This window comes from Glycine soja, chromosome 20, assembly GCF_004193775.1.
Source record: "Glycine soja cultivar W05 chromosome 20, ASM419377v2, whole genome shotgun sequence".
Lineage (NCBI taxonomy): Eukaryota > Viridiplantae > Streptophyta > Magnoliopsida > Fabales > Fabaceae > Glycine > Glycine soja.
In genome coordinates, this window is record NC_041021.1 from 11,082,235 (window position 1) to 11,110,194 (window position 27,960).

At 35.7% G+C, this 27,960-nt stretch overlaps 2 protein-coding genes across 6 annotated transcripts; both read left to right on the forward strand.

Annotated features, from left to right (window-relative positions):
* The first annotated feature begins 1,259 nt into the window (after positions 1-1,259).
* LOC114403247 (non-structural maintenance of chromosomes element 1 homolog) lies at positions 1,260-11,818 on the forward strand. Of its 5 annotated transcripts, XR_003664625.1 has the most exons (9): positions 1,260-1,365; positions 1,451-1,628; positions 2,146-2,342; positions 2,598-2,678; positions 9,021-9,260; positions 9,608-9,685; positions 9,772-10,152; positions 11,172-11,286; positions 11,453-11,818. XR_003664625.1 is itself a non-coding variant. In XM_028366073.1 (8 exons), the coding sequence occupies exons 2-7, from the start codon at positions 1,511-1,513 to the stop codon at positions 10,117-10,119; spliced, it is 1,062 nt and encodes a 353-aa protein (XP_028221874.1). In that variant the 5' UTR covers positions 1,260-1,365; positions 1,451-1,510; the 3' UTR covers positions 10,120-10,152; positions 11,172-11,818. The 5 variants fall into 5 exon arrangements, 4 of the variants coding, with proteins under 4 accessions (XP_028221874.1, XP_028221875.1, XP_028221873.1 ...); XM_028366073.1 differs by having other exon boundaries at positions 11,172-11,818; XM_028366074.1 differs by having other exon boundaries at positions 11,178-11,818.
* Positions 11,460-27,760, forward strand: LOC114401863. Its single transcript, XM_028364442.1, has 2 exons — positions 11,460-11,613; positions 26,766-27,760. Exons 1-2 carry the CDS (start codon positions 11,460-11,462, stop codon positions 27,758-27,760), a joined length of 1,149 nt encoding a protein of 382 aa, XP_028220243.1.
* The last annotated feature ends 200 nt before the right edge of the window (positions 27,761-27,960 follow it).

Genomic DNA, 27,960 nt, shown 5'->3' on the forward strand with positions numbered 1-27,960 from the left:
TTTTGTTATATAATTTATCGTATAAGTATAATTTCTCTCATGCAAAACAAAATTTTCTTACGTACACTAAGTTTGTGGAGTTATATAATATGTTTTATTTACCATTAAATTCAATATAAATTTTTTATCATACATTTATAATATATTTTATACGTCAAAAATATTTATTTATTATAAATTTTAATAATAATATAATTTATATATTTAAAATTATTTTTATTATAAATTTTAGTTGTCTAAAATAAATATTTATGTACAAACTAAATTTAAGTTATTTTTATTATTTCATCTTCTTCCATAACTCTTAAAACCTATTTTTTTCGTAATTTAAAAAATTACCTCTTGATTTTAAAAGCAAAAAATTTAAAATTCTTATTTAACAAAAGAAGTTTTTGAAAACTTTTAATATCTCTTCTTTCCATAGTTGTGAAACCTGGTTCGGTTTGATTGGTCGGATCAATCCAACTAAAACCTCCAGGTCGGTTTCACTATTAGATCAATCACGTAATTAACCTAAGATGATCGGTCAAATCTGATCGGTTAGATCATTGAATCTCGATTGTATCGGTTCGACCTAGTCGATTTTACAAAAAAAAACATAAATCACATCTATGATATCATTTTGATGTCTCATTATTATAAATTGTTATGATATATATATATATATATATATATATATATATATATATATATAATTTTGAATTTTTAATATATACCGGATCAAACTGGATCAATTATTGGTCCACTAGTTGGATCACTAACCACTAACGCAATTTCATATTTTTTCTTTCTCATTTTATAAACTATTCTATTTTAGGTTTGATGAGACTTATTACTTTCAATTTTTTAATTTTTGGCGAATTTTATTCCAACAACTTAATTTGGCACATTTTAATCAAATTTTTTACAAACATGTGAATTTTATCCTGTCATTTTACTCTGTATATAATTACGCTTTTTATTCAAAATTTTTATTTTTGACAAATTTTATTTTTTTTTGGCAAATTTTACTTTTAATTTTATGCTTATTAATAAAAAAAATAGTTGAAATAAAATTCACAAATTTCTTAAAAGTTGAAAATAAAATATGCTAAATTTAAAAATTATGGTGAAATTCTCCAAATATTAAAAAGATGGAATAAAAAGTTGGGATGAAAAATGCAATTAAGTCTTTATTTTATTTTAATTAAATAATAAAATAATATTCACTTTTTTATTAAAAAAAAAACAGAAACAAGAACACAATCTTCCAAATATCTTTCTCTTCCCGCCATACTTTCCATTTTTTTCTCTCTCTCTTTTCATTTTCGTTCTGCGCTCCCAAACGCTCCAACTTCCCCCACGCAATGCTTTCTTCTTTCTGAGGTAAAATCCAATCCCTAATTAATGCTAAACCCTCCAATTCTTCACTTTTTCCCAAATGCTTACTATTTTGCTTTTGATTTTTCAGTCTTCAGAAACCCTAACCGTGGTTTCAGAATCTTCATTAGGGTTTTTGTGAGAGAAAACCATGTCGAGCGCGTTAAACTGGAGACACCATGTCGTGATTCAATCTCTGTTGTCGCGGGGCCCACTCAGCGAGAAGGACTTGCACGCCATGTTTCAAGACCTCACAAAGCGAAACCCAGGTTTTTTTCTTTCCCCTTTTTTTATTTTTTATTTTCTTGTTGAAAAATTGTATTTTTATTTATTTATTTACCAACAAGGATTGACACAAGTGGTAGGGCTTGTGTCTTTTAACCAAGTGGTCCAGGATTGGCATCCTGGTTGGTTCTTAAGTATGAAATAAATCATGTCAGGAATGAAATACACACTTTGTGTGTGCTCACGGAAGAAAATTTATTACTGCTTTCTACGGGGACAGTTTCGTGATGGTTATAAAAGAAATTTTATTTATTTTTTGGTTTAAAATTTTAATTTAGTCTGGAGTTAGGTTGAGTTCTGATTGTTTGAAGAGTCAACATTGTTTCATGATGTGTTCTAAGGGTGAAATACTGAAATGTGACGTGTTTCTGAATTTGAATATTTTTTGTAGCAGATAACTATTTTATTTATTAAAATTAGAAATAGGGTGTTTTGTGTTTTCTGTGTCCTTCATAGGTTTTTATTGTGACATTGTATTTGCTTTGCTTGTTTTTTTTGTAGGCACTGAGCGGCAACTGTTTGATAGTTTTATTCTGAAAATAAACAAGGCGCTTAGTTGTGCTAATTTTGAGTTGCGTGCTTGCATAGATCAATATGATGGCCAAGTTTACTATGGAGTGGTGAATACTGTTTCTGACGAACATTCCAAGTTAGGGACGAAGTATACCGTTCCGCAAATTGCCTTTTATAAGGCCATTGTAAGTTTTGCTTAACTTGCTTGTGTTTTTCAATCTGTCTGTGTACGTGTGTGGAATATGTACTAGGCTATACAAATTGGTTTTTGTGATGTATGTAGTATTTACAGTTCTCAGTGTGCCTTCCACTTGTGCATGTGTGTCATTGAATGCTTAGTGTGATTTTTCTTAATGAGATAAATATGTTTTTTGGATGTCTGGCATTTTAACATATGAAACAAGTAATCTTTTCTTATATTTTTCAATGGCAAACAACAGATTGAAGCAATAGTACAAGATGCCTCTGCAAACGCTGCTATCTTCAGCATTCATGCTCTCAATCTTAGTTTGGATAGTCAGGTTATATATTTTTACCTACCTACATATTTCTGCTAAAAAAATTGAATCTTGTTTCAGTATGCTGGTATCCAAAACCTGAGAAGTACAATTAAACATATAAAAGTGAAATATTTAAAATCTATAAATAAGTTAGACCAGTGAGAATATTTGATTTTTGATAGATGATCAGGGCTAAATGTCCAAAACTTATAATTGTATAGATGCAATCAAATTAATTGTAAATTTTAATTTGTGTTATGACTTATGAAATGATCCCCAATTTTCTTCTTTTAAAGATTGCTAATTCTCATTTGCTATACTTGAATTTCATAACTTCCATCTTTTTCCTACTAAATCAAAGATAGCGGTTTTGAAGCAGATGGAAATAGGATTAAATCACATCAGATCTCAGAAATTACACCAATTTATTTCTTGCTGTCCCAGAGTTCAGAAACTGTCCAGAAAAACTATCAAACACATAATTTCACTGTCAAATTGTTAGAGAGAAGTCTTAAATTCAGTTAGTTTTCAGTTAGTTGTAAAAACTGTTTGTGGTTACTATTAGCTGTCTCTTCTTAGTTAGTTAGTATGCTGTGATTCTGTTAGTTACTAACAGAATCAGTTAGTAATTGTTAGAGTCAGAGTTAGGCCTCATTGTGAACTCTGCTCTATATATAGACCTTTGTTGTAATCATCAAATCAATAATGAAAACACAATTATGATTTCTATCAGTTCTCTATCTCTCTCTAAATGTAACATGGTATCAAGAGCCTTCTGATTCTTCCACAAGCGTGGCAAGATCCTCCTTTTCTTTCCTCTTTCCTCTTTCCTCTGAATCTTCCCTTCTTCAATGGATTCCCAACCTCACACACCTCGTACACCACCAATCTTGGCGACACCCAACTCAACAATCACACCTCTATCTTCTTTCAACTACAAGATTTCTGTCAAATTAGATGCAACAAACTATCTTGTATGGCTGCAACAGATTGAACCAGTCCTAAGGGCTCATCGCCTTCATCGTTTCTGTGTCACTCCTGAGATACCTCCTCAATACGCTTCGGAACACGATCGCCTTGCCAATATTGAAAATCCAGCTTTCAGCAACTGGGAATTACAGGACCAGCTCCTCTTAGCATGGCTGCAATCATCTCTTTCCCCTGCCATTCTTCCGTCTGTCATTGGTTGCAAGCACACATTCCAACTCTGGGAAAATATCCATCAATCCTTTCAATCGAAAACCAAGGCTCAGGCGCGACAATTGCGAACTCAGCTACGCACCACGAAGAAAGGATCATCTTCAATCTCTGAATTCTTGGCAAAAATCAAACACATTTCAGATTCGTTGACATCAATTGGTGAGTCTGTTTCCCTTCAAGATCAACTTGATGTGATTCTTGAAGGTCTTCCTAATGAATTTGAAAGTCTCGTAACCCTAATCAACTCAAAGATCGAATGGTTCGATTTAGAGGAAATTAGGGCCCTTCTTCTGGCTCATGAGCAGCGATTGGACAAGGCGCGTATCACTGAAGAAGCTGCATCCCTCAATTTTACTCAATCTCAGCCAAATTCAAAAACCCCCAATTCTGTGAACCCTAATTCTGCGACAGAAACCCAGATTGCTCCTCAAGCCAATTGGACAACTGGGAACTCAAATTCAGGCAATTACGACTCTCAAAACAACAATTTCAAGAACAACAATCAATCTAGAGGCCGTGGAGGAAGAAATGGCCGTGGCAATCGTGGTGGTCGTGGGGGTCGTTCCACTGTTCAGTGTCAAGTCTGTCATCGCACAGGCCATGATGCTTCCTACTGTTATCACAGGTTTAATGCTGCTTATGGAAGCAATCAACCTTATGTTCATGGCAACCCTTATCAGTATGTAAGGAACACTACACCAAATAACAACAATTGGGCTCAAAGTAACCCTCAGTGGCAGCAAGCAGCACCTCAGGCCAACTTCACTGGATATGCACCTCAGACCAATTTCACTGGTTATGCCATGCACCCTACCGTGAACAACAATCTTGACACAGCTGCTACTCAGCATGTTACTCTCATGCAACCTCCTCCAGGCTCTGCTCCTCCTCCTTCTCACCTTGAGCACATATTCCTTGGCAATGGTCAAGGTTTGCGTGTCACTGGAATTTCCTCTTATGCTTTTCCTTCACCTTCTCATCCTCATCATACATTGCATTTAAATAATGTTTTGCATGTTCCTAGCATCAACAAAAATCTGATCAGTGTTTCAAAATTTGCATCTGATAATAATGCATACATTCAATTTCATCCATCTCACTTTGTCATGAAATCTCAGGACAATGATCAAATCTTGCTTCAAGGAAAATTGGACAAGGCTGGGCTTTATCCCATTCACTCTCAGTCATCAACTACTTCTAGTCTTTCTTCTAGACACCATTCTGTTCATTCTATTGTAACTAGTCACAATGACTTGTATTTTCAATGGCATCACAGGCTAGGCCATACAAATCTAGACACTATGAATAATGCCTTGAAATCATGTAATATGCCTACATTCAATAAAAACAAAACTGATTTTTGTATCTCTTGTTGTCTTGGCAAGTCACACAAATTGCCTTCCCAACTGTCTCAAAGCACTTATAATTCTCCTCTTGAGTTAATTTATTGTGATTTATGGGGTCCAGCCCCCATGCAGTCCTCTATGGGCTACAAATACTACATCTCATTCATTGATGCTTTTAGCAAATATATTTGGGTCTATTTTCTTCATGACAAATCAGAAACACTTACTATTTTCAAACAATTCAAAGCATTAGCTGAATTACAGCTTAACACTAAGATAAAAGCCATTCAATCTGATTGGGGGGGTGAATTCAGAAGTTTTACATCATATCTCAGTCAGTTAGGAATCATTCATCGCATTATCTGCCCTCACACCCACCATCAGAATGGTGTGGTCGAAAGAAAGCATAGGCACATTGTGGAGATGGGCCTCTCCTTACTCTCCCACTCCTCTCTCCCTTATCATTACTGGGACCATGCTTTTCATACTGCTGTGTACATCATAAACAGACTCCCTGCATCTCATAATCATTGCATTCCCCTCAAAGTTCTATTCAATAATGTTCCTGATTATAACTTCCTCAGAGCCTTTGGTTGTGCTTGTTATCCTCTTCTAACCCCTTACAACAATCCTAAGTTCCAATACAGGTCAAAAGAATGCATCTTTCTGGGCTATTCTACTTCTCACAGGGGTTACAAGTGTCTTGACAATAAGTCTGGCCGCATCTATATCTCCAAGGATGTGTTGTTTAATGAGAAGCACTTCCCTTATCAAATCACTCCACCTACCACCTGCTCTCCTAACCAAACAGTCACATCAGCAGCTCCCCTTGGAGTTGTCAACCATATTCCCCTACAAACTCCTCACACACCAAACAATTTCACACCAAACAACCAACCTACTCCTCACACACCAACTACCTTTCCCAGCCACACATCTTCACCATACATCAGTGCCTCTGCCTCTCCAACTCCAACCTTACCCTCCACAGCTTCCTCCACCATTGATCCTAACTCCACTCCCACTTCCTCTCCTTCACCTACAACCAACACCCATCATATGCTTACAAGATCCAAAACTGGCCATCTCAAACCTCCTCTCTTTCCCACAATCAATCTAACAACCACTGAACCAACCACTGTGCAGCAAGCTCTTTCATCTATCCACTGGACTGAAGCTATGCAACAAGAGTATCAAGCTCTTCAAGCTAACAAAACATGGAGCTTGGTACCTCTTCCTCCTCATAAAAGAGCCATCGGGTGCAAATGGATTTTCAGGATCAAAGAGAACCCGGATGGTACCATAAACAAATATAAAGCACGCTTGGTCGCCAAAGGATTCAACCAGAAATATGGTCAAGATTACAGTGACACCTACTCTCCAGTGGTGAAACCAATCACAGTGAGAACTGTCCTCACCATTGCTCTTACTTCCAAATGGCCCCTTATTCAACTTGATGTCAACAATGCCTTTCTTAATGGGCAACTCCATGAAGATGTCTACATGAAACAGCCTCAAGGCTTTATTCAGGGTGAATCCACTCTTGTATGCAAACTTCACAAGGCAATATATGGTTTAAAACAAGCCCCAAGGGCTTGGTATGAGAGTTTGACAAATACTCTCATCTCCTTTGGTTTTCAACAATCCAAGTGTGATCCCTCTCTTCTCATATTCAACAAACATGGCTGCTGCCTGCTTATTCTCATTTATGTAGATGATATAATCATCACGGGTTCCTCCAACACTGCTATTAACCTCATTGTGAACAAGTTGAATGCTACCTTTTCTCTTAAGCAGCTTGGCACTCTTGAGTACTTTCTGGGCATAGAATGCAAGCTTACTCCATCTGGTGCTCTTCATTTATCTCAAGCTAAATACATTAGAGATATACTTCACAGAGCAGGCATGGAAGACTGCAAAGGGATTTCCACTCCTTTACCTGCAAATCTTAAGTTGTCCAAAACTGGTGCTGACCCCTTTGACAACCCCACTCTGTACAGAAGCATTGTAGGAGCCCTGCAGTATGCTACAATTACCAGACCTGAACTTGGATACTCAGTCAGCAAGGTGTGTCAGTTTTTCGCTCAGCCACTGGTCTTTCATTGGAGTGCAGTCAAAAGGATCTTAAGATACTTAAAGGGCTCCATTGATCATGGTCTCACCCTTCTGCCTGCCACCACCAGTGCCCCTCTCAGCATTAATGCTTTCTGTGATGCAGATTGGGCCTCTGATATTGATGATAGGAGGTCCACTTCAGGTGCTTGTATCTTTTTTGGTCCTAATCTTGTGTCCTGGTGGTCTAAAAAGCAAACTCTGGTTGCTAAATCTAGTGCAGAGGCCGAATACAGGAGCCTAGCACATGCTGCATCTGAAGTTCTTTGGCTCCAGTCTCTTCTCCATGAGCTCAAAGTTCCCATCCCTCCTCCAGTTATCTATTGTGACAACCAAAGTGCTGTTGCTATTAGTCACAACCCTGTGCTTCACTCCAGAACGAAACACATGGAATTAGACATTTTTTTTGTGAGGGAAAAGGTTCTGAACAAGTCTTTGGTTGTTTCCTACATTCCTGCACAACTCCAAGTTGCTGACATACTTACCAAATCACTCAGCAAGCATTTGTTCTACAACTTCTGCTCCAAACTCAGAGTACTTAGTATTGCTGAGCTTGTGGGGAGAGTGTTAGAGAGAAGTCTTAAATTCAGTTAGTTTTCAGTTAGTTGTAAAAACTGTTTGTGGTTACTATTAGCTGTCTCTTCTTAGTTAGTTAGTATGCTGTGATTCTGTTAGTTACTAACAGAATCAGTTAGTAATTGTTAGAGTCAGAGTTAGGCCTCATTGTGAACTCTGCTCTATATATAGACCTTTGTTGTAATCATCAAATCAATAATGAAAACACAATTATGATTTCTATCAGTTCTCTATCTCTCTCTAAATGTAACACAAATAAAATGGTAGACAGGTATAGACTCAAAGTTGACCTTTGGTGCCAACCAATTGTTATAAGAGAATCTTCTGCTGAACTCCATGAATTAGCTCCAGTTTGAATCCTTGCAACACAAACTCCTTATTATGTAGAGCCTTCCTCAGGGGTTGTGGTTTTGGTCCTATATCGTAGGCTTTTTCCTGACTCATTGAAGACCATTTGCAGATCTTATGGGTAACATTATAAATTTCTATCAAATCTACAATAGATATATAGTCTCCATGACATAAGACCAAATGGATTCTGTAAGTTGCAAGTTTTTTTTATCTTAATATATTATCATATAGCTTTTACTTCAGTGTCATATTATGACTCATGCTAAGTTATAAGTTATACCTTCTTACCTAAACACGCCCGTAATTCAATATGCTTGTGCTTCTTTTACCTCCGTTTTTAGAATTTTGCAATAAAGTCTAGAAGATTGGTCATTTTTTCTAGTGGTTAAATTTCAAGTCTATTGTTGTTTCTGGTTTTTTGGTTGAAGAGTATTGAAAACAGTTGTATTTCTCTAGTGTATCATTTGATTTGCAGTCTATCCTCCCCCAACCATCACCACCACAAAAAGAAAAAGAACTGTTTTTATTTATGTGCACAGTTGGGGAACAAGATACACATATTTTGGATCACAGGTTGATTATTGTTTGCTACCAAATTGTATACACATGGAGAAAAAGATAACCTGATCATCTCTTAGAAAGGTTTGACCTTTCCTCTGTGATGGCAATGTTTGAGGGTTGAGACAGATGTTACTGATCCCAAAATAAAAAATATACTTATTCTTTAATGTCTTGTAAATGTTGACTAAAATGCTCAAATTTCATGGTCTATCTTCAGGTTACAATTGTGACAGATTCACAATCTCAAGGAAGCCAGCCAAATGTCCCAACTGCATTGAAAAATTTCAGTTTGTCTCAAAAGGAAAAAACCCTGCATGAGCTCGTGCGGGACCAGTGGCTTGATCTGACAACAGATGGTGTTATAAGACTTGGCCTAAAGTCATTCCTTGATCTTCGCAGTTGGTTTCGAAATAATGATCTTCCATCCTGTCATGTTTGCAATGAAGCTGGAATAAAGGTTGTTCCTGTTGCATTGTGACAGTCAATTTTGAAATTACTTATTGATCTGATTTGAAGACTAACAAATTGAGTGGTTTTTCTTAAATTATATACACAGCAATAATTCTTTTTCATATATTCAAATTTCTCTAAATTTTATGATGTAATATAAATTCCTATTGTCTATTTGTCTGGCTTGTGGGGAGTTGTTGAGAACCCAAGACCAAAAAATTACTAGTTTTTTTTTTTAATTGTATTAGAAGGAACAGAAGTGGAAGTTTTGAATTATGCAGATAGTATCAGTTATACTCACAACACATTACTTCTTTGTTTGAATCTGATAATTCGTTAGTCAATGTTTGACAGGCAGAATTATGCCAAAATGAAAATTGTACTGTACGAATTCATCATTACTGCTTGAAGCAACTTTTCTTGCAGAGAAAGGTATTAGTATTGGTCTTATTTCATTTTTACAATATTAGAAATGCGGAGAGTTTCTGACTATCTTACTACAACTAATTGATGTTTAGGTTGCCGAAGTTTGCCCAAGTTGTGGCACTTCATGGCCATATACAGTACCCAAGGCAGAGGCCGAGCAGACTGAAGATGACAATGAACCTAGAGGAAGCAAACAGGTGATTAAATCTGAACGAAAGAGGCGAAGAGCCAATAGGGTTGTTGACGATGAAGTTGGAAGCAACAATCAGGATGAGCTGAATGAAAGTAGAGAAAGCCAACATGGTAATGGTTTAGTACAGAAAAGAGGCAGACCACGTAGATCTGATGATGCAGATATAGGAGGATCTGATGCATCTCAATCTTTGACAGCTATTTCTGATGCGAGACGAGTAACTCGAAGTTCTGCTCGTCTGTCGTAAATCAACAATGGTGCCTTCTTATACTGCTTCTAGGTGAATATTTTGCTGCTGACTGCTGTAATTTATGCTGAATTTTTGTGGATATATGAATGGGCTTTTGTAGTAATGCAATTAGCTAGTGTTAGTGACTTTAATTCAGCAATCATATGTTAGGTTGACCAGTGGCTTGAAAAGCCAACCCTCTAGCTATCAAAATACCATGTAAACTCGTGTCAAGTGTCAAAGGATCAAATTAGAGTTGTGTTGTTGAGGTAGTGACATTATTATTATGCTCAACTTTGATCTGTGTTATTGTTTTATCATAAACTTGATCATGACTAGTTAGATATAAGTTGTCTAATGTCAGTCATTTGTTTATTAAGATTGGTATTTGTTGAATTAGTTTACTTTTAAAGCATCAATGTTTATTCGAAAATTTAACAACAATAAATTCTAAATTCCTTCTAGAGAAATCTGGTAGTAGGCTGAATTTGAGCGTTTATCCTGTCAAAAAAGCCATACTCAACAAATAACAACAGACACATGTTCTTGAAACATTTGTAAAATGTCTCTTGCTATGTGGTTTGTTCTATTTAGAGTTTTACTTACAGACCAAAGAAAGACGACGGCTAGGGTGGACCACCAAACACTAGAAATTATAACCATTAGGTTAATTTGTGTGCATAAGCTTATTGTAGACCTGTCCCTATCAAATCTACACTTTGGCATATCTCACCTTTGACCCTTGTGACGCTTCTTTTCATTGTGTGCTGCCGTCAGAGGAATCCCTTGTTGTCGACGACCTTCTTCACTAGTGTTGTTCTTCACTATGCGTCCACTAGTTATTGTGAAAACTACTTTTTCTGATTCTAGTGGTTCACCTAGCAATCACAAACTCAACAATTTTGCAAGACACTTCCTTTGTGTTTACAATCGTATGAATTCTCACAACATCTCTGTTCTGCCAACTGCAACTTCAAATTTAGTATTCAATCACCTCCCGTGTGTGCACAAACTCATCATGTTAAGATCTTGCTCCTAACGATCTATACATCATTGATATGATTTTTAAGGAACAGAGAGAAGAGACTATGAAATCAAGAAGAGGAATGAGTTTCTTGAGAGTTTGGAGAGCAAGGAGTTGTGACGTAGGAGTTATGGCAACGAAGTCACTACAACGAAGATCTGGTGAGGGGAGTGCTAGATCTGGGTTTGAAATTTGATAATTTTTATATTTTATCTTTCATATATGTTTTCTTTTATCATTGTGTTCTTGAAGTTTGAATTTACATTTTCTCGTTTATTTTTTCAAATATGTTTTGTTTTGTAATTGCATTCTTAAAATCATTTATAGATCTGTAATGTTTAGTATGCAACAACAATGGGTTTTGGCGATTGGTAGTGTCTTCGATGAGGGTGGCGAACCTAATGCCGAAGGCATTACGGGATGCTCCGTTGGGGCGGTCTTAGAGGTGATGAGGTTGTCTAGATCATCAAGGGGTTCTTTCGACGATGGTACACAACAATGAGAGAAGGGCCCATGAGAGTCGGAGTTAGAGAAGGTGAGATATGTCAGAATGTGGATTTGATGGGGGCAAGTCTAAGACAAGCTCATACAATCATTAATCTAATGGTTGTAATTCCTTGTGCACAATGGGCCACTTATGTTGGTGGTTCACCTTAGAGGTTGTCCCAAAGAAAATATAATATTTATTATCTATTTTTGCTTTGTCCTTAAAATAATGTAACTTTTGTGAAAGATATTATGTAGATGTTAACATTAAAAGGCTTAAGGGTATGTTTGGTTTGACGTCTGACCATCCAAATCGAAATTCACCCCTCAAAAAATTGTGCTTGCATGTTTGGCAAATAATTTTCATAGTTGAGTCTAAAGTTACTCCTGTCTTACTTTTCCATTAAAATTTCCAACATAAATCAAGCTATTTTAAACCTACTTTTAACCAAACTTAAGTTTACAAAGTAGAGTTCAACCAAACTCCACTTTTTCAATTGCAATTCAAACACACTAAATGGTTAGGATTTAGCATTCGTTTGGATGAGAAAAAGAGTATAAAATGACCATAGAACGAAAAATATACAACTTTTCTTTCCTCTTTTTGTTTGGTAATAGGTATGGATGAAAGGAAAGAACTACTTTTTAAGTGATAGCTTTTTGTTTGGTAATAGTCATGGATGAAAGGAAAGATACAATTTTTCTTCCCTCTATTTGTTGTAACTGTTTGTCCAAATTGGACAAAAAGGAGATGATAGCTTTTTGATATACAATGACAAAATTATCCTTATTTAACTTGCATCTCATTTTTTATTTGGAATATTTATTTTATTTATATACATGTTTTCTTTCCAACCAAACAATAACAATCATTTCATTTTGTACTTTTTTTCCTTCTTTCCTTTTACCTTGACTTTCTTTCCTTAATCAAACAAAACATTAGCTTTTCCTTGTGTGTATGAAGAATGCTTTATTGAGAGATAATGTACTTCTACCATCTCTGTCTAAAAAATGATTAGTGATCCTCCCCACATTAGTTAAGAAATATTTTAACATTATAGCCTCAACTTGAATTCAACTGGCTTATTTATCCAAAGCTCAAACTCTTATTACATTTGAGCTATGATGCAATCCCTTATTAGGGAGATGCTATTTACACTTTTCTTTTTCCTCTGTGTTACTCTTAATTTTTTTTTTCAACAAAAATATCCTTTTACATAAACTAATTTTTGAAATGTTCAAAGAAGTTACACTATGAAAACTAATTTATGCAATGTAAACTTTTACACTAAAGAAACTAGTTTTCGTAATGCATAAAAAATTACATTGCAAAAATTAGTTTTCATAATGTCAAGGCATTAGATCATAATTGTTACGAAAATTAGTTTCCATCAAATCCACGAAAAAGTAAGGGGTGTGAAGAAGGAGAGAGCCAAGAGGGATATTTTGAAAATATAAAAAGCAAAGGCTTAATTGTAAATTTTATCACCCAATTTTTATTATTTTGTAAAATTTTCCACCCAAATTTTAATTTTGTAAATTTTACCACTCAAATTTTTAATTTTTGAATATTTTACCATCGTTGATGAAGGATGGATAGTCTTACCTTTTGACATCGGTTCTAATTATTATGATGTAGAAAGTCATTTTTCTACATCAATTATAATTACAATTGACGAACAAAAATTTAGAAAATGACTTTTTATATCATTTTGTTACCGGACGTAATGATAAAATGCACAAAAGTAAAAAAAAAAACTTGAATAGTAAAATTTGGGAAATGTTGAAAGTTTGAAGGTAAAATTCGTGAAAAATAAACTTCAATGGTAAAATCCGTGAAATCATAAAAGTTAGATGATAAAATTCACAAAAATAAAATTTGAATGATAAAATTCGCAAAATAATAAAAGTTTGGTAGTAAAGTTTACAACTAAGCCAAAAATAAATAACAATTGAGAGGTGTGAAGAGAAAAAAGGATTGAGAAGCATGGACCTTTCTTTATCCTTACCTTATTAATGGACATGACTCTTAAATTGTTCTTATCATCTTTTAGAAGACAAAATGTTCAAAAGGATAAGCTCTTCTAACAGTGCCATCAAAGCATTGACATTCACTAGTTGGATTTCCTTATACATTGCTTGGGTGCTAGGCAGTCACGAGATTTCTCTGGAGTAAATTATCCACTAAAACAAATTACTGGTCCAAATCCTTTACATTTAAGGAGTGCAAAGTCTTATCCAAAATTCTTGAACAAATTGTGTCAAAACTTTTATGTTAAAGATTTGTTTAGACATGGGAAAAATGTAAGGATGAACGAAGTAGAATAGAAAGAAGTTGGAGGGAATAAAAAGTATAAATAGATTTTTAGCTTATTTAGACTGAGAAAAAAAAAGTCAATTTTTTTATTTGTTAGTTTGATATAAAGACATTCATACTTTGTATGTAGCGTAATGCACAATTTGTCCCAATCTTGAAAAAGGTTAATTATGTGACGGGTACGTAAATTTGATCATTGAGGAAAAAAAATAGCTTTTACCCGATTTTCTTTGCTGTTGTACGAAGAGTTCTTTTTTTTTTTTTTTCTTTTTTTTTTTATAAAAGTTTAGGTGAATCAGGTCTTAGGAATTCACCAAAATTAAATACATGTCTTAAAGTTTAAAGAACACTTACAAAAATATTTATATATAATCTACCAATAAAATTTTTACATTGATAAGCAAAATTAAATCTACATTTAATTTGATATATTCTTACTCATCAAATCAACCTTTGTTTTTTGTTGCTCTCATACCAAGAGTTTTATTCACGGGCCCAATGATTTGGACATTTTTTTCCAAAGGAGATATGAGATGTTTTTGCACAATTTCCATCACGCTTACGTCTCTTATACTTCTCACAAAAACAACAAATAAGAATAAATGATACATGTAAAGATAATAGAACATATAAAGGTCTTTTTGCTTTAAAAAATAAAACTTATATAGGTATTTTACACTTTCATCTAATTAAAAACTGTCATATGTTATAAATTTATAAATTTTTTATAATAATTATTTTAAAATTTTTATTAAAAATCATTTATGATTAATTCACCGTGTAAACAATTTTACAATTCCTACTAAACTCAACAAATTGCAACTAGGTTGTTTCGTGATCTCTCGCTAATAAATGATCAATGGATAAAAATATTGTAAAAGAACTTGAACTTTATTGTCATAATCAATAAGGCTTTTCAACTTTAAATTTTATTAATTATAGATATGAACTTTATTTATTATATGTCAACAAAAAAAATGCATGAACTTTATTTTGATCATTAATTAAGAACCTCAACCTTAATTAAAAATTTAATTCCATTCATTTTATCAAATTAAAGAATGTATATTTTTTTATCAATTAAATCATGATTTAATAAAGTCGATGCTCTTAATTCATAAGAAAACAAAATCAACCAGTCTTCCAAATGGAGATTAATTTATTTATTTTTTCCATATGGAGATTAATTACTTAAAATATATTCCGCACAATCTAGGTTAATTTCTTCTTTTTCATTAAAAAGTAACTTACACTTCTTTTTTATTAAAAAATATTAGTTATTAATTGTTAATTTTTTTTAGTGAAGAGAGTCAAATCCACCACCTCACCCCCTCTCATCTCAATAACAAAAGGAATACACAAAAGTACAATAAAAGGTTGTTCCAATTTTTAATTATCTTTTATCATTTGGTTAACGAGATAAATTTGTCATATGTTGTATCTTGGCTTAAGAGTGTGGTTGGTAAAACTAGATTATAAAGATATGTTTTACAAGATATTTAAGTTATTTTTTAACTTTTTTTTAGTAATTGAAAAAATTTATTTGACTATTTGATAAATAATTTTTTTAGTAATTTCTTGATAGTTTTTAGTATTTGTTGGAATAGTATTTCAAGTAACATTTTTTAAAATGTTAATTTTTAGATTTTAACTTTTTATATTTTTTTCTCTTTTATTTTTAATATATTTATTAAATTTTCTTATTACCTTTTTTAAATAAAGAATATTTTTATTATTTTATATTATTTTACATTTTTCAATTATTTCAACTACTAATTTTACAGTTCACTTTAATATAATAAACTAGATTTTCAGCTTTCAACTTTTAATTACTAACTAAATTTTCAACTTCTTATTAATTTTTTAATTAGTTTTGTTCAACTTCCAATTAATTTTTTAATTTTTTAATTAGTTTTGTAGTGCAAAATTGGTTTAGTTGAAAAGTACCTATATATAATTTTTTATATATAAAATATAAAATATTACATGTAAAATAGAAATAAAGGTTGTACTAGTGGATGATTGGTTAGCATCCCTCTTTATGTGACGCTGGCTTTTCACTATTAATCTAATTAAATCACCAACCTAACAAAATCTTACTTTGTAATTAAGAATAAGAACATTTAATTAGTAGCTAGAACTGGAAACTGGTGGTGGCAAAGTTGCTTTAATTTCCAGAGAGAAAAAAAAGGCATATAATCGTAGCAAAGGTACCTTTACTATATACATTTATTTAGTGAATACATAACTTAACAAAATTACATAAGACTATAATTAATAAGTAGTGGAATTCAATATGACACAAGTACCATCTTGCATATTTTTAGAGTTTAATTGTAATATAATTTCAGTATAATTTTTTTTATATTATTAATTAATTAGAAATCATTATTTATATATATATATATATATATATATATATTAAAATGATTATTAAAAAGTCAATAATCTTATTATATATAATAATTCATGATTAACATGATAGGGTAAAAAAATTATTACATTATAATGTCAGTTTTTTTTTTTTTTACAAAGAATGCTAATATATTTTAACTACTTAATTCAAAGGTATGCTGATTAGGAGACTTTTAGGATCCGTTTGGATAAGCTTGTAAACATTTTTAATAAGAAAATAAGGGGAAAAATAAACTTTTCCATAAATTAAAATTAGTTTATGTATAATTTTTAAAATTATGAGAAATTATATGAGAAAATTTATGTAAACTAACTTATGCATAAGTTAATTTGAACTTTTGTTGAAAATCATTTAATATATTTTTTCCTCCTAAACATGTTTATAGAAAAGTTTATGTAAACATGCCCTTATCTAAAACAAGTCTTAATCTATGTCAGTAAATAAATAAATAAAATTAAATTAACTTACTTTAACATATGTAATTACTTCTTGAGAAGTTTACAAGAGTGGTGTTAAGCCATCCTTTTAGTTTTGTTAGATCTTAGAAGTAATTTAGAAGTAATTTGAGGTTATTTTCCATCAACAGACTTTTAGATTGAAAAATGGCAATAGAAATTCTAAAAAAAAAAACCCATTAAATTACAAAACAATACAATCCAAAATTATCCATTACTCAATAATCGCTATGCTATGGTATATATCTTTCTATTTTTATTATTTCAATTTTTTCGAGTTGATCGAACAAAAAGGATAACAAAACTATAAAAAAAGTCTTGTAAAAAAAACTATAAAAAAAATTATACTTTAAAGATATTTCTTAAAATCACTATCTAATTATGTTGTTTAATTTTATTATTTAAATGTGGAAACATATTATTATACAGATTTACTTACATAAGAAACGTTTATCAATATTAAAGTTGGTAATAATGATTATTTTTTTTAAAAAAAAATATTCATAAAGAATAATGAAATGGCAAAATTGCCATTGAATTGGACGGAAAAAATCTTACCCCAACTCACCACCTCTCCTTATCTTTACTAGTTTTTTTATAACAATTTGTTTGTATATGTATAGGGTGATTTTGTATTAAATAATATTTATATAAAAAATATTTTTATTCAAATTATTTTTTATTTAGTTAATTATTTTGACATTTAATAAGTAAGACATTCCACAAATAAGTCAATGTATTAAAAATAAAAAACATTAATTGGTATTAACAAAGCATGTATTGTAAATAAACATATAATTTTAAATAAAAACATTTCAGAGGTCTCTCATAATAAAATAAACATAGTTTTTTCCTAAATAATTGTATATTATTTGAAATAGATCCATAATTCTTCAATTGTTTACACTACTAGAAAATACACTTTCAACATCGGTTATTTAGAACATTCTACATCGGTTCTAAAACCAATGTGGAAAGTGACGATGTTGAATGTATGAATGTTAACATCGGTTTTGGAGAACTGATGTTAACATACATATGACAACATCGATTCTCCAAATACCCGATGTTAAACACAATGAACAACAGCAAAAAAAGTGTAGGCATGATGAACGTTGACATCGGTTTTCCAGTAAAACCGATGTAAATATGTTAGTTTAACATCGATTTTCTAAAAAAACCGATGTTAATATATGCCCTTAACATCGGTTTTGCTAGAAAACCGATGTCAACGTTGATGATGCATACACTTATTTGGTGTAGTTCTTTGTGTATAACATCGATTAATTATAAATAACCGATGTTAATATTCAAATATTCACATCGGTTATTGATAATTAACCGATGTTAATGTACACTAGATAACATCGGTTTTCTACAGATAACCGATGTTAAATTACAAACGCTGACATCGGTTATACACAAAAAACCGATGTTAATATACAAACGTTAACATCGGTTTTCTATTATAACCGATGTTGGTTATGATATTAACATCGGTTTTTGTTAATAACCGATGTTGTTTTCAAATATTTTTTTTATATATACTTTCTGTTTTTACAGTAAACCCAAAATTGTACCTGTCAAATGCAATTTCAGAAGGCCCAATTCACAGCAAATAAACATTTTATTATGCTTTCAAGCAGTTTTAATGATAATAAACATCAAATAATTGATTTATATATTATAAATAACTATCAACAAATGAATTGAATGTTCATGTTACATAGAAAATGTAAAAAATGTAAAAAATGTTAAAAAATGTCCCTAAATCCTAGGCCTGATCTCTAATTCGGAGATAAAACTGTGCCCACTGGATCCGCAATGCTTTTAATCTCTCAGGCTCCAATGGTCTAGGGTCGTTAAAATACTGCATGATTAAATAAATCATATTAAGTTAATAATGTAATACAAATTATAAATAAATCGATTTTCTTTGAAATAAACTTACCGCTTCCCAATTATTTGTAAAAGTTCCTAAAATGATGGTGGACATCCAGTGCATGACATAGTAGCCGCACTTAGTAGTTCCTTTTTGTCTATTACACTAAATACATAATGAAATTTGGATATTGATTAAACAACTAGTGTACAGACACATAAAGAAATATATATAAGTAGAAGTTTTATGTAAATGACGTACCTTGACGACAATCCACCTAGCAGGAGCCTTTGATTTAGGCTGTGGAGCATCATCAAGACCCTTGATAGCACTGTTCCATATGAGTAACAATTAAAAATTGGTGTTGTACGTTGAGGTATTACAATGCAAATGTATTGAAAACAACACTAACCTATTAATAATCCCCTTAAGGTAGTTGTCTGGCCTGTTATGCAATGAACAAAACCAGACAACTAAGTGTTCCTTGGGCAGGATGACCACCATCTGCCAGTGTCCGCTGCAGTGGAACCTAAAATGGGTTAGTACATTAGTAAACATTAATTAAATTTTGTTATTTTGTGACTTACCCATTTAGGTAGGCTCCAAGATACACATCGCGTTGTGAACTCTGCATCCAACTCTTTATGTAACTTTCAGATTCAAACTGCGATTGCCCAGACCTCTGAATGGACTGAGGCTCGAGGAATCCATAGATATCAGAATTCCCCGCTCGCATACATGTTTCAGTGAGATGCCTGTTTATGTTAAGTCAAAGTTAAATATTTATGAATTGAAAGCCATAACTTAGGTAAATAAAAGCCTTTTATATAAAGACTTACAGAATCCACAACTGTAACACTGATATGCTGAGACATTGACCACCGTGTGCGATTTTGGAGAGGTCTTCGTGCTTCATGTACAGGGGGAAATCTGGATTAACGACCCCGAAGACGGTGGCATCCCATCTAACCTGATAAGGCCTCAAGAAAAGCTCTGGGATGGTCAATGTCATCAGATAAAGCGGATCATCGACCTCCGGATCGGGCTTCGGAGGTGGTTTTGGCGGAGACACAACTACCTGTTCATGAAACAAAGTTAAATAGCCTAATTTGAAAAGAAGAAACATATAGTAAGGACAATAAGTACCTGCTGTGATAAAGACTTGATCAGATGTGTCGGCCAAGCAAGGAAGGTGTGAAGTGCCTGCCCCACTAAGGAAACCTCATCAGTGGGTACAGGAACTGGAGCATCTGCATCTCTAACCTCCTCCACACTCACCTTTACTTGGCCAGACAACAAAGGAGTGTTATGAACAACAGTGGATCCCTCATAAACTCTCCCGATGGCAACCAGGCGTGCAGGATCTGCTTCTATGTACAAGCCGCACCTGTCAGAGTCACCGGTCTCAGGATCGTTTCCTGAGGGATCAACACAACTCCCCTTTGTGCTCACTCGAGGACCGGAGGGACCAGGACCAACCACAGGCTCAGGAGGCACTGCAACTCCCTGAGATTGCATCTGCGACTGAAGGTGGCTGAAGGATGCCATGACCTGCCTCGTCACTTTCTCTATGATGGACTCCTCTAGCTGGTCCCTGATCTGCTGGGTCAGCTGCTGTAATTCGTCAGGAGGTAGGGAGGAAGCACTGCGGGACGTCCGTGGAGCCGATCCAAAGTATTGCTTGATGGTGACACCGGCTCCAGTAGCACGGACACGTCCAGGGTGCTCTGGACGTCCAATAGCATTGACCAGAACATCCTGACGTCCATGGGGGACGAACGATCCCTGTGTGGCCTGCTCCTCAAAAGAATCCTGCACAGAAAACACACAGTGGTACATGACATTCTCAAAATATTCAAACATAATTGTAATGGTTAGTTGAACATGACTTACAATCTTCTCAGCGATTTCCTTTGCGGCCTCAATCGTCATCTCCCCTGTCTTCTTCGTGCGGGCCATCTTCCACTTCACGTGGCGTCTGACCGGGGATGGAGGGTCGATGACGCCATCAATGCTTCCTGACTGTGCAGCTTCCTACATCTTCTTCTTGGTCTTCTCAGCCACGAGCTTCTGCTCCAAATAATCATAACCCCCACGAGACAAAACGTGGGAGGCAGTATTCTGCTTCTGGATGGCCTGTGCCTTCATGCGCACATCCTGAAAAAATTAAACAATAATGTTTGAAATGGGTAGAATGAAGTATAACAACATCATGTTTAATATGAAAAACAACTTAAATGGAAAAGGAACATACCTCCCAAGAAGGGTCTCTGCGAGTCTGGCAAAACTGGGCCCACTTTTCCTTGCTGATGCCGTATTTGTCACAGACAGTGTCCTCGACACCGTCCTGATCGGCTGCAAGGGCCCATTTCCTCGTGAGGTCTGATTTAAACTGCCTCCATCTCTCCCCCACGGTCTGTAGTAACTTCCTTTTCGTCCTACTGTCAGAAGCCTCTGGGATATCAAATTCTGCCTGACAACATGAAACAAAGTTTATTTGTTACAATAATGAAATTTTTTGGCTATTAATTACACACAATCAAATAAGAAAAGAGAAATACCTGAATATCCTCCCAAATCAGGTCCTTCTGAGCAGTAGGGACCTCCTTCCAGTTCTCGTAGGTGATGTCCACCTTATCACATGCCACAATCCCTAAATATGTTCTTAATTTCTTCTTGTGGGGACCGTCGGCCTTCCCTGTAGCAGGATCAACATGCACCACTGGTCTCTCAACACCAGGTGGTCTAGTGGACAACGATCGTAGGCGTGAGGCTTTGCGTGTCCGCTTCACGGCAGACATCGAAGCCGATGCGTCCGAAGTAGGAGGAGGAGGAGGAGAAGGAGGAGGAGGAGGAGGAGGAGTAGTGGAGGCAGGTGAAGAACCCATGATCTTTTATATAATAACATACAAAATTGGATTAATGAAAAGAGGATTAGTGATAAGTTTTTTTTGGAAGGCAAAAGTATAAGATTATTAAACAAAACCCCACCACATCATGAGACAAGACAAAAAACCGATGCCTCAATAAGAGAAAAATGTAGTTGTCACTTACTAGGTTTGGTGACCTCTGTCTTTGCAGAAAATTACATTAGCCGATGTTAATCAATTCTCCTTCATCATGATCATTTCGATTTGCATGAACATCGTCAGCTTCTTCTTCTCCGACAACGTTACCAGTGATTTGAGCGGTCAAAGGACTAACATAGGTGTCCATGTATGAATCATCATCTTCTACATTAACACCAACTGTTTTGCCCTGCAGAACCACGCACCACCTTTCATCACAAGGGTCTTGCACGTAAAATACTTGTCTAGCTTGTTCTGCCATGATGAAAGGGTCATTGTGGTAACCAAGTTTCTTTAGATCTACCAGGGTAAATCCTATATCATTGGTGCGCACACCGGTGTTGCTGTCAACCCATTTACATTTGAAAACACATACTGTAAATTTCACATAATTAAGCTCCTAAATTTCATCAATGAACCCAAAGTAAGGGATGGAAGCTACACAGGGATTGGCGTCATTGACACTTGCAAAGTGTTGAGATTCAGCCCTTAGGGTGACCCCGCTGTTCTGCATTGTACTTTTGTCATCTTGTGCTTTTGTGTAAAATGAATACCTGTTTATGTCGTATCCTTGCTAGGTTATAACATTTCTTTTAGGCCCATCTGCTAGTTTTCTTAATGTTTCTGAAGCATTCTCATCTGCAAAGATTGTATCTTTAAACCAATCACAGAAAGTTTTGTTATGCTTTTTCAACGCCCAATTCTTTGATATTTTCGGATTATTCTATTTGACTAAAGCTTCATGCTTAACTATGTATGGCAAAACTTCATTACTGTTGTTCAAGACATACAAGTGAGCTTGTAACAAATCTTCTACACTTGGAGTGATCACCTGCAGTCCTCTTGAACCCTTACCACCCACTCTGTCATCATGCCGACACTCAGGAAGCCCAACAACTTTAGCCTTCTCTAAGTATTCTGAACAAAATTCAATGGCTTCTTCTGCAATGTACCTCTCAACAATAGATGCTTCTGGATGATATAGATTCTTTGTATACCCTTTTAAGATCTTCATGTATCGCTCAACCGGGTACATCCACCGTAGATAAACAGGACCACAACATTTGATTTCTCTGACCAGATGCACAATCAAGTGAATCATGATGTCAAAGAAAGCAGGGGGAAAATACATCTCCAACTGGCACAGTATAATTGCGGCCTCATTTTCTAACTCATCAAACATTACTGGATCAATCACTTTGCTACATATAGCATGGAAGAAAAAGCACAGGCGAGTTATGGTGAACCTGACTTTGTTTGGCAAGATGTCTCGTATAGCCACGACTAACAATTGTTGCATGAGCACATGACAATCGTGAGACTTTAACCCTACAAGCTTAAGCTCCTTCAACTGCACAAGGCTCTTAATATTTGAAGAGTATCCTTGTGGAACCTTCACCTGACGAAGACACTGACAAAAACTTATCTTCTCCTTCTTGGACAAAGTATGGCAGGCTGGGGGCAAGTAAATTTTCTTCCCATCAGACCTTGGATGCAACTGTGATCTTATACCCATATCAGCTAGATCTTGACGGGTATTCAAGCCATCCTTCGTCTTGCCTTCAATGTTAAGGAGCGTCTCAATCACACTGTCACAAACATTTTTCTCTACATGCATAACATCAATATAATGTCTAACGTCAAGATCACACCAGTACGGAAGATAAAAGAAAATGGACCTCTTCTTCCATATGCTCACCAGTCAACGGTATCGGCGCAATATCATGCTCTTGACTTCCATTAAAAGCTTTTCTCAGTCGTCTGTAAGGATGATTGGGTGTTAGAAAGCGGCGATGCCTACTGTAGACTGTTTTTCTCCCATGTTTCAGTTGTATGTAACTTGTATTTTCTTCACAGATGGGGCATGCATGATGACCCTTAACACTGTAACCGCTGAGATTTCCATATGCTGGAAAGTCATTAATGGTACAAAAAAGCATTGCACGCATTTCAAACGTTTCCTTGCGAAACGCATCAAACACTACAACCCCCTCGTCCCACAACTTTCTCAGATCTTCAACCAACAGACTTAGATAAACGTCAATGTCATTTCCTGGATGTCTTGGGCCCGATATCATCATACACAACATCATGTATTTTCGCTTCATGCACAACCAAGGAGGCAAATTGTAAATTACTAGCAGAACTGGCCATGAACTGTGTTGAGTGCTTAAGGTGCCATATGGATTCATTCCATCACTGGCTAGTCCAAGTCTAAGATTTCTTGGCTCATTCCCGAAATCCGGATACAAACCATCAATCTTCTTCCACTGGGAGCAATCAGCCGGATGACGGACCATTCCATCAGAAATCCTTCCATTTGCATTCCATGTAAGGTCTTTTGCGTCGTCCTCATTAGCAAACAGACGCTTAAACCTTGGAATTATTGGAAGATACCACAAAACCTTCGCTGGGGGGCCCTTGTTGGAGTTTTCATCAGAATTGCTTTCCTCTTCATCCTTCACTTTGTACCGTGAAGTCCCACAGATAGGGCATTTGGACATTTCTTGGAATTCATGCCTGTAGAGCATGCAATCATTGGGGCAAGCATGAATCTTCTGATACTTCATACCCATCGGACACAATATCTTTTTCGCCTTATAGTAACTTTTAGGCAATGTATTGTCCTCTGGAAGCAGATTGTGCACTACCTGAAGCAATGAGGTGAAACTTTTGTCACTCCACCCATACCTGGCCTTCACATTAACCAGACTTAACACAGCAGACAACAGGGTTAAGGAATTCTTGCAGCCTGCATACAAAGGCTTCTTAGAATCACTCTGCAATCCTTCATACACAGGGGCGTGTGCTTGCTGGAAAGACTCCTGTCCAAGGTCACGAATCATGTCCTCTAACCGATCTCCCATTTCTACATCAAACGGTTCAGATTGGGACCCACTCTACATGTCTGTCACTTCACCATGCCATATCCACGTTGTGTAATTCTTCTTAATCCCATCACACAATAGATGGTCCCGTATGTCATCGAGTAATTGTCGTCTTCCATTCAAACAGTTGATGCAAGGACAATAATATTTTCCTTCTTCATTCGGTCGACCTCTTTCTGAAGCAAATTGCAAGAACTGTTCGACGCCATCCTCATATTCTGGGCTTATGCGACTTTCATTCATCCAACTTCGATCCATCTACGCAATTCCATGCATGAAAATCTCACTTTTTTTTTATTTATAGGTGTGGGCCTATCCCATTTAGGAAAACTGTCTTTTATGTTAGCTTTAATCATCAAGGTTACCATTATTTACAAAAATTTGACTAAATTTCGGCAGCATTTCGCATTGGTCTCCAAGTACACGACATGACATCGGTCAAATGAATTTCCCGATAATCAAGTATGCACTCGGAGAACAACTTGAAATGCAGTGAACCGAAATTTAATCAAATTAATGAAAATAATAATAACCTTCACGAATGAATGTAACATAAAAATACCAGTCTCCCCAAACTGTCCAAACGGACAATTCAAGACTAAATACAATGGCTAATGCAAACTGTCTGCAAGAGTCATTGCATTCAGTCTCAAACGGGAATCTAAGGTTCACTCACCATGAACAACAATTGTTTATATAGCAAATTACACTGATCACATACAAGAACATACAAAAGGTCAAATATAGACATCAGCAGTTGTTTATGTAACTAATTTCAAATGTTGGGTTTGAAGGGTGCTTATGGTTTAATATTGTAGTTGGGTATATGTGTGTGTGTGCGTATCATGAGGATCTGTGTGTATCATGAGGGTTGAGACAAGGAGACCCTTTGGCTCCATTACTCTTTCACTTAGTGGCTGAAGGACTGACAGGGCTAATGAGGGTCTGTGTGTGTGTGTGTTTCTATGTGTGTGTGTGTGGGTTTCTGGCTGTGTGTGTGTTTCTGTGTGTGTGTGTGTGTGTGTGGGTTTCTGGCTGTGTGTGTGTGTGTGTGTGTGTGTGTGTGTGTGTGTGGGTTTCTGGCTGTGTGTGTGTGTGTGTTTCTGTGTGTGTGTGTGTGTGTGTGTATGGCTGTGTGTGTGTGTGTGTATGGTTGTGTGTGTGTGTGGGTTTCTGGCTGTGTGTGTGTGTGTGTGTGTGTGTGTTTCTGTGTGTGTGTTCTGTGTGTGTGTGTGTATGGCTGTGTGTGTGTGTGGGTTTCTGGCTGTGTGTGTGTGTGTGTCTGTATGGCTGTGTGTGTGTATGGGTTTCTGGCTGTGTGTGTGTGTGTGTGTGTGTGTGTGTGTGTGTGTGTGTGTGTGTGTGTGTGTGTGTGTGTGTGTGTGTGTGTGTGTGTGTGTGTGTGTGTGTGTGTGTGTGTGTGTGTGTGTGTGTGTGTGTGTGTGTGTGTGTGTGTGTGTGTGTGTGTGTGTGTGTGTGTGTGTGTGTGTGTGTGTGTGTGTGTGTGTGTGTGTGTGTGTGTGTGTGGTGTGTGTGTGTGTGTGTGTGTGTGTGTGTGTGTGTGTGTGTGTGTGTGTGTGTGTGTGTGTGTGTGTGTGTGTGTGTTTCTGTCTATGTGTGTGTGTTTCTGTCTGTGTGTGTGGCTGTGGCTGTGTGTGTGTGTGTCTGTGTTTCTGTCTGTGTGTGTGTGTGTTTCTGTGTGTGTGTGTGTATTTCTGTGTGTGTGTGTGTGTGTGTCTCTCTGTCTGTGTGTGTGTGTGTTTCTGTGTGTGTGTGTTTCTGTGTGTGTGTGTGTATTTCTGTGTGTGTGTGTGTGTGTGTGTGTGTGTGGCTGTGTGTGTTTGTTTCTGTGTGTATGTGTTTCTGTGTGTGTGTGTTTCTGTGTGTATGTGTTTCTGTGTGTGTGTGTTTCTGTGTGTGGGTGTGTTTCTGTGTGTGTGTGTGTGTGTTGAAGAACCTGCCCCAAGACACAGCAGACACTTGTGCATACAGGATGTTACTGCTGCTGCTGCAGAAAGGCTTTGCCCAGCCCTACAACTATTGGTCTAGTAATTTATCAACAACATTTTTTGATTAGGGTAGCAGCTTTGGGTAAGAGTCCTAAATTCTAAATATGGGGATTGGTCAGAATTCCAGCTTGGCTCTAACAAGAGGGGTCATTCCCATTGGTGGAGGGATATTAGAAAGCTATATCATCAGTCGGATCCTAATATTTTCAATCAGCATTTGACCTGGAAGGTTGGGAGTGGGGAAAGAATCAAATTTTGGACAGATAAGTGGCTAGGGACAGACTGCACTCTTGAGCAGAAATATAATCAACTTTTTCGGATTAGTAGACAGCAAAGTTCCCTCATCTCTAGCATGGGTAACTTTAATAATGATAGCTGGGAGTGGGATCTCAGGTGGAGGAGGAATCTATTTGATCATGAAAATGATATAGCTGTGCAGTTTATGGAGGAAATAAGCTTCATTCCTATCGAGAGGCATAGTAAGGATTCTATGGTGTGGCTAGCTGAACCCCACGGGCATTACACTACTAAATCAGCTTACAAGTTCTACACTAAACCCAGTACATCAAACTCAGATGGGAAGATATATAGCATAATCTGGAAGTTGAAAATTCCCCCTCGGGTAGCAGTTTTCTGTTGGAGACTCCTTAAAAACAGACTACCTACCAAGGACAATCTCCTAAGAAGAAACATTACTATCCAGGATCAAAACTGTCCTTTGTGTGGTAATGCACAGGAGGATGTGGGCCACCTATTGTTCAACTGTAATCTGACAAAAGGTTTGTGGTGGGAATCCATGAGATGGATCCGGGTAGTAGGCCCCCTTCCAAGTCACCCAAAGTGCCACTTTACTCAATTCTGTGAAGGCTTTGGGAACCCTGTATATCAGGACATAAGGGGTGGATGGTGGAGTGCCTTGACTAGTTCTATCTGGCACCATAGAAACAACCTGATTTTCCAAGGAAGACCTTTTGATCCATATAAAGTTATGGATCATGCTATATACCTAGTTTGGTCCTGGTTCAAGGCTAAAGATAAAGATTTCAATATTAGCTTAAATCATTGGTCTTCAAATATTTCGAATTCCTTTGGATATTCTGCTGGGCTTTCTTAATTCTGTTGTATTAGGGTGGGTTATTGGTTGGAGGGCAGCACTCTAGTGCTTTGTAACTTTTATTTCTGGTACCACTGGTACTAGTTTGCCTATTAATAATATATATATTTTGCCTTCCAAAAAAAAAATTTAGATTGGCACCTGATTCGTAGGACCTATGCTTCTGCTAGTCTGCTGGTTTCTACCTTGTATATTTAGTA

Excerpts from the sequence above, each read along its gene's own strand:
- LOC114403247 (XM_028366073.1), top strand. The coding sequence starts at position 1,511 with ATGTCGAGCGCGTTAAACTGGAGACACCATGTCGTGATTCAATCTCTG. Across the intron at positions 2,679-9,020 it reads ATCTTAGTTTGGATAGTCAG|GTTACAATTGTGACAGATTC; the intron begins GTTATATATTTT and ends GTCTATCTTCAG. Across the intron at positions 9,261-9,607 it reads GCAATGAAGCTGGAATAAAG|GCAGAATTATGCCAAAATGA; the intron begins GTTGTTCCTGTT and ends AATGTTTGACAG.
- LOC114401863 (XM_028364442.1), top strand. The coding sequence starts at position 11,460 with ATGTTTAGTATGCAACAACAATGGGTTTTGGCGATTGGTAGTGTCTTC. Across the intron at positions 11,614-26,765 it reads AAGGGGTTCTTTCGACGATG|AATTCCAGCTTGGCTCTAAC; the intron begins GTACACAACAAT and ends GGGATTGGTCAG.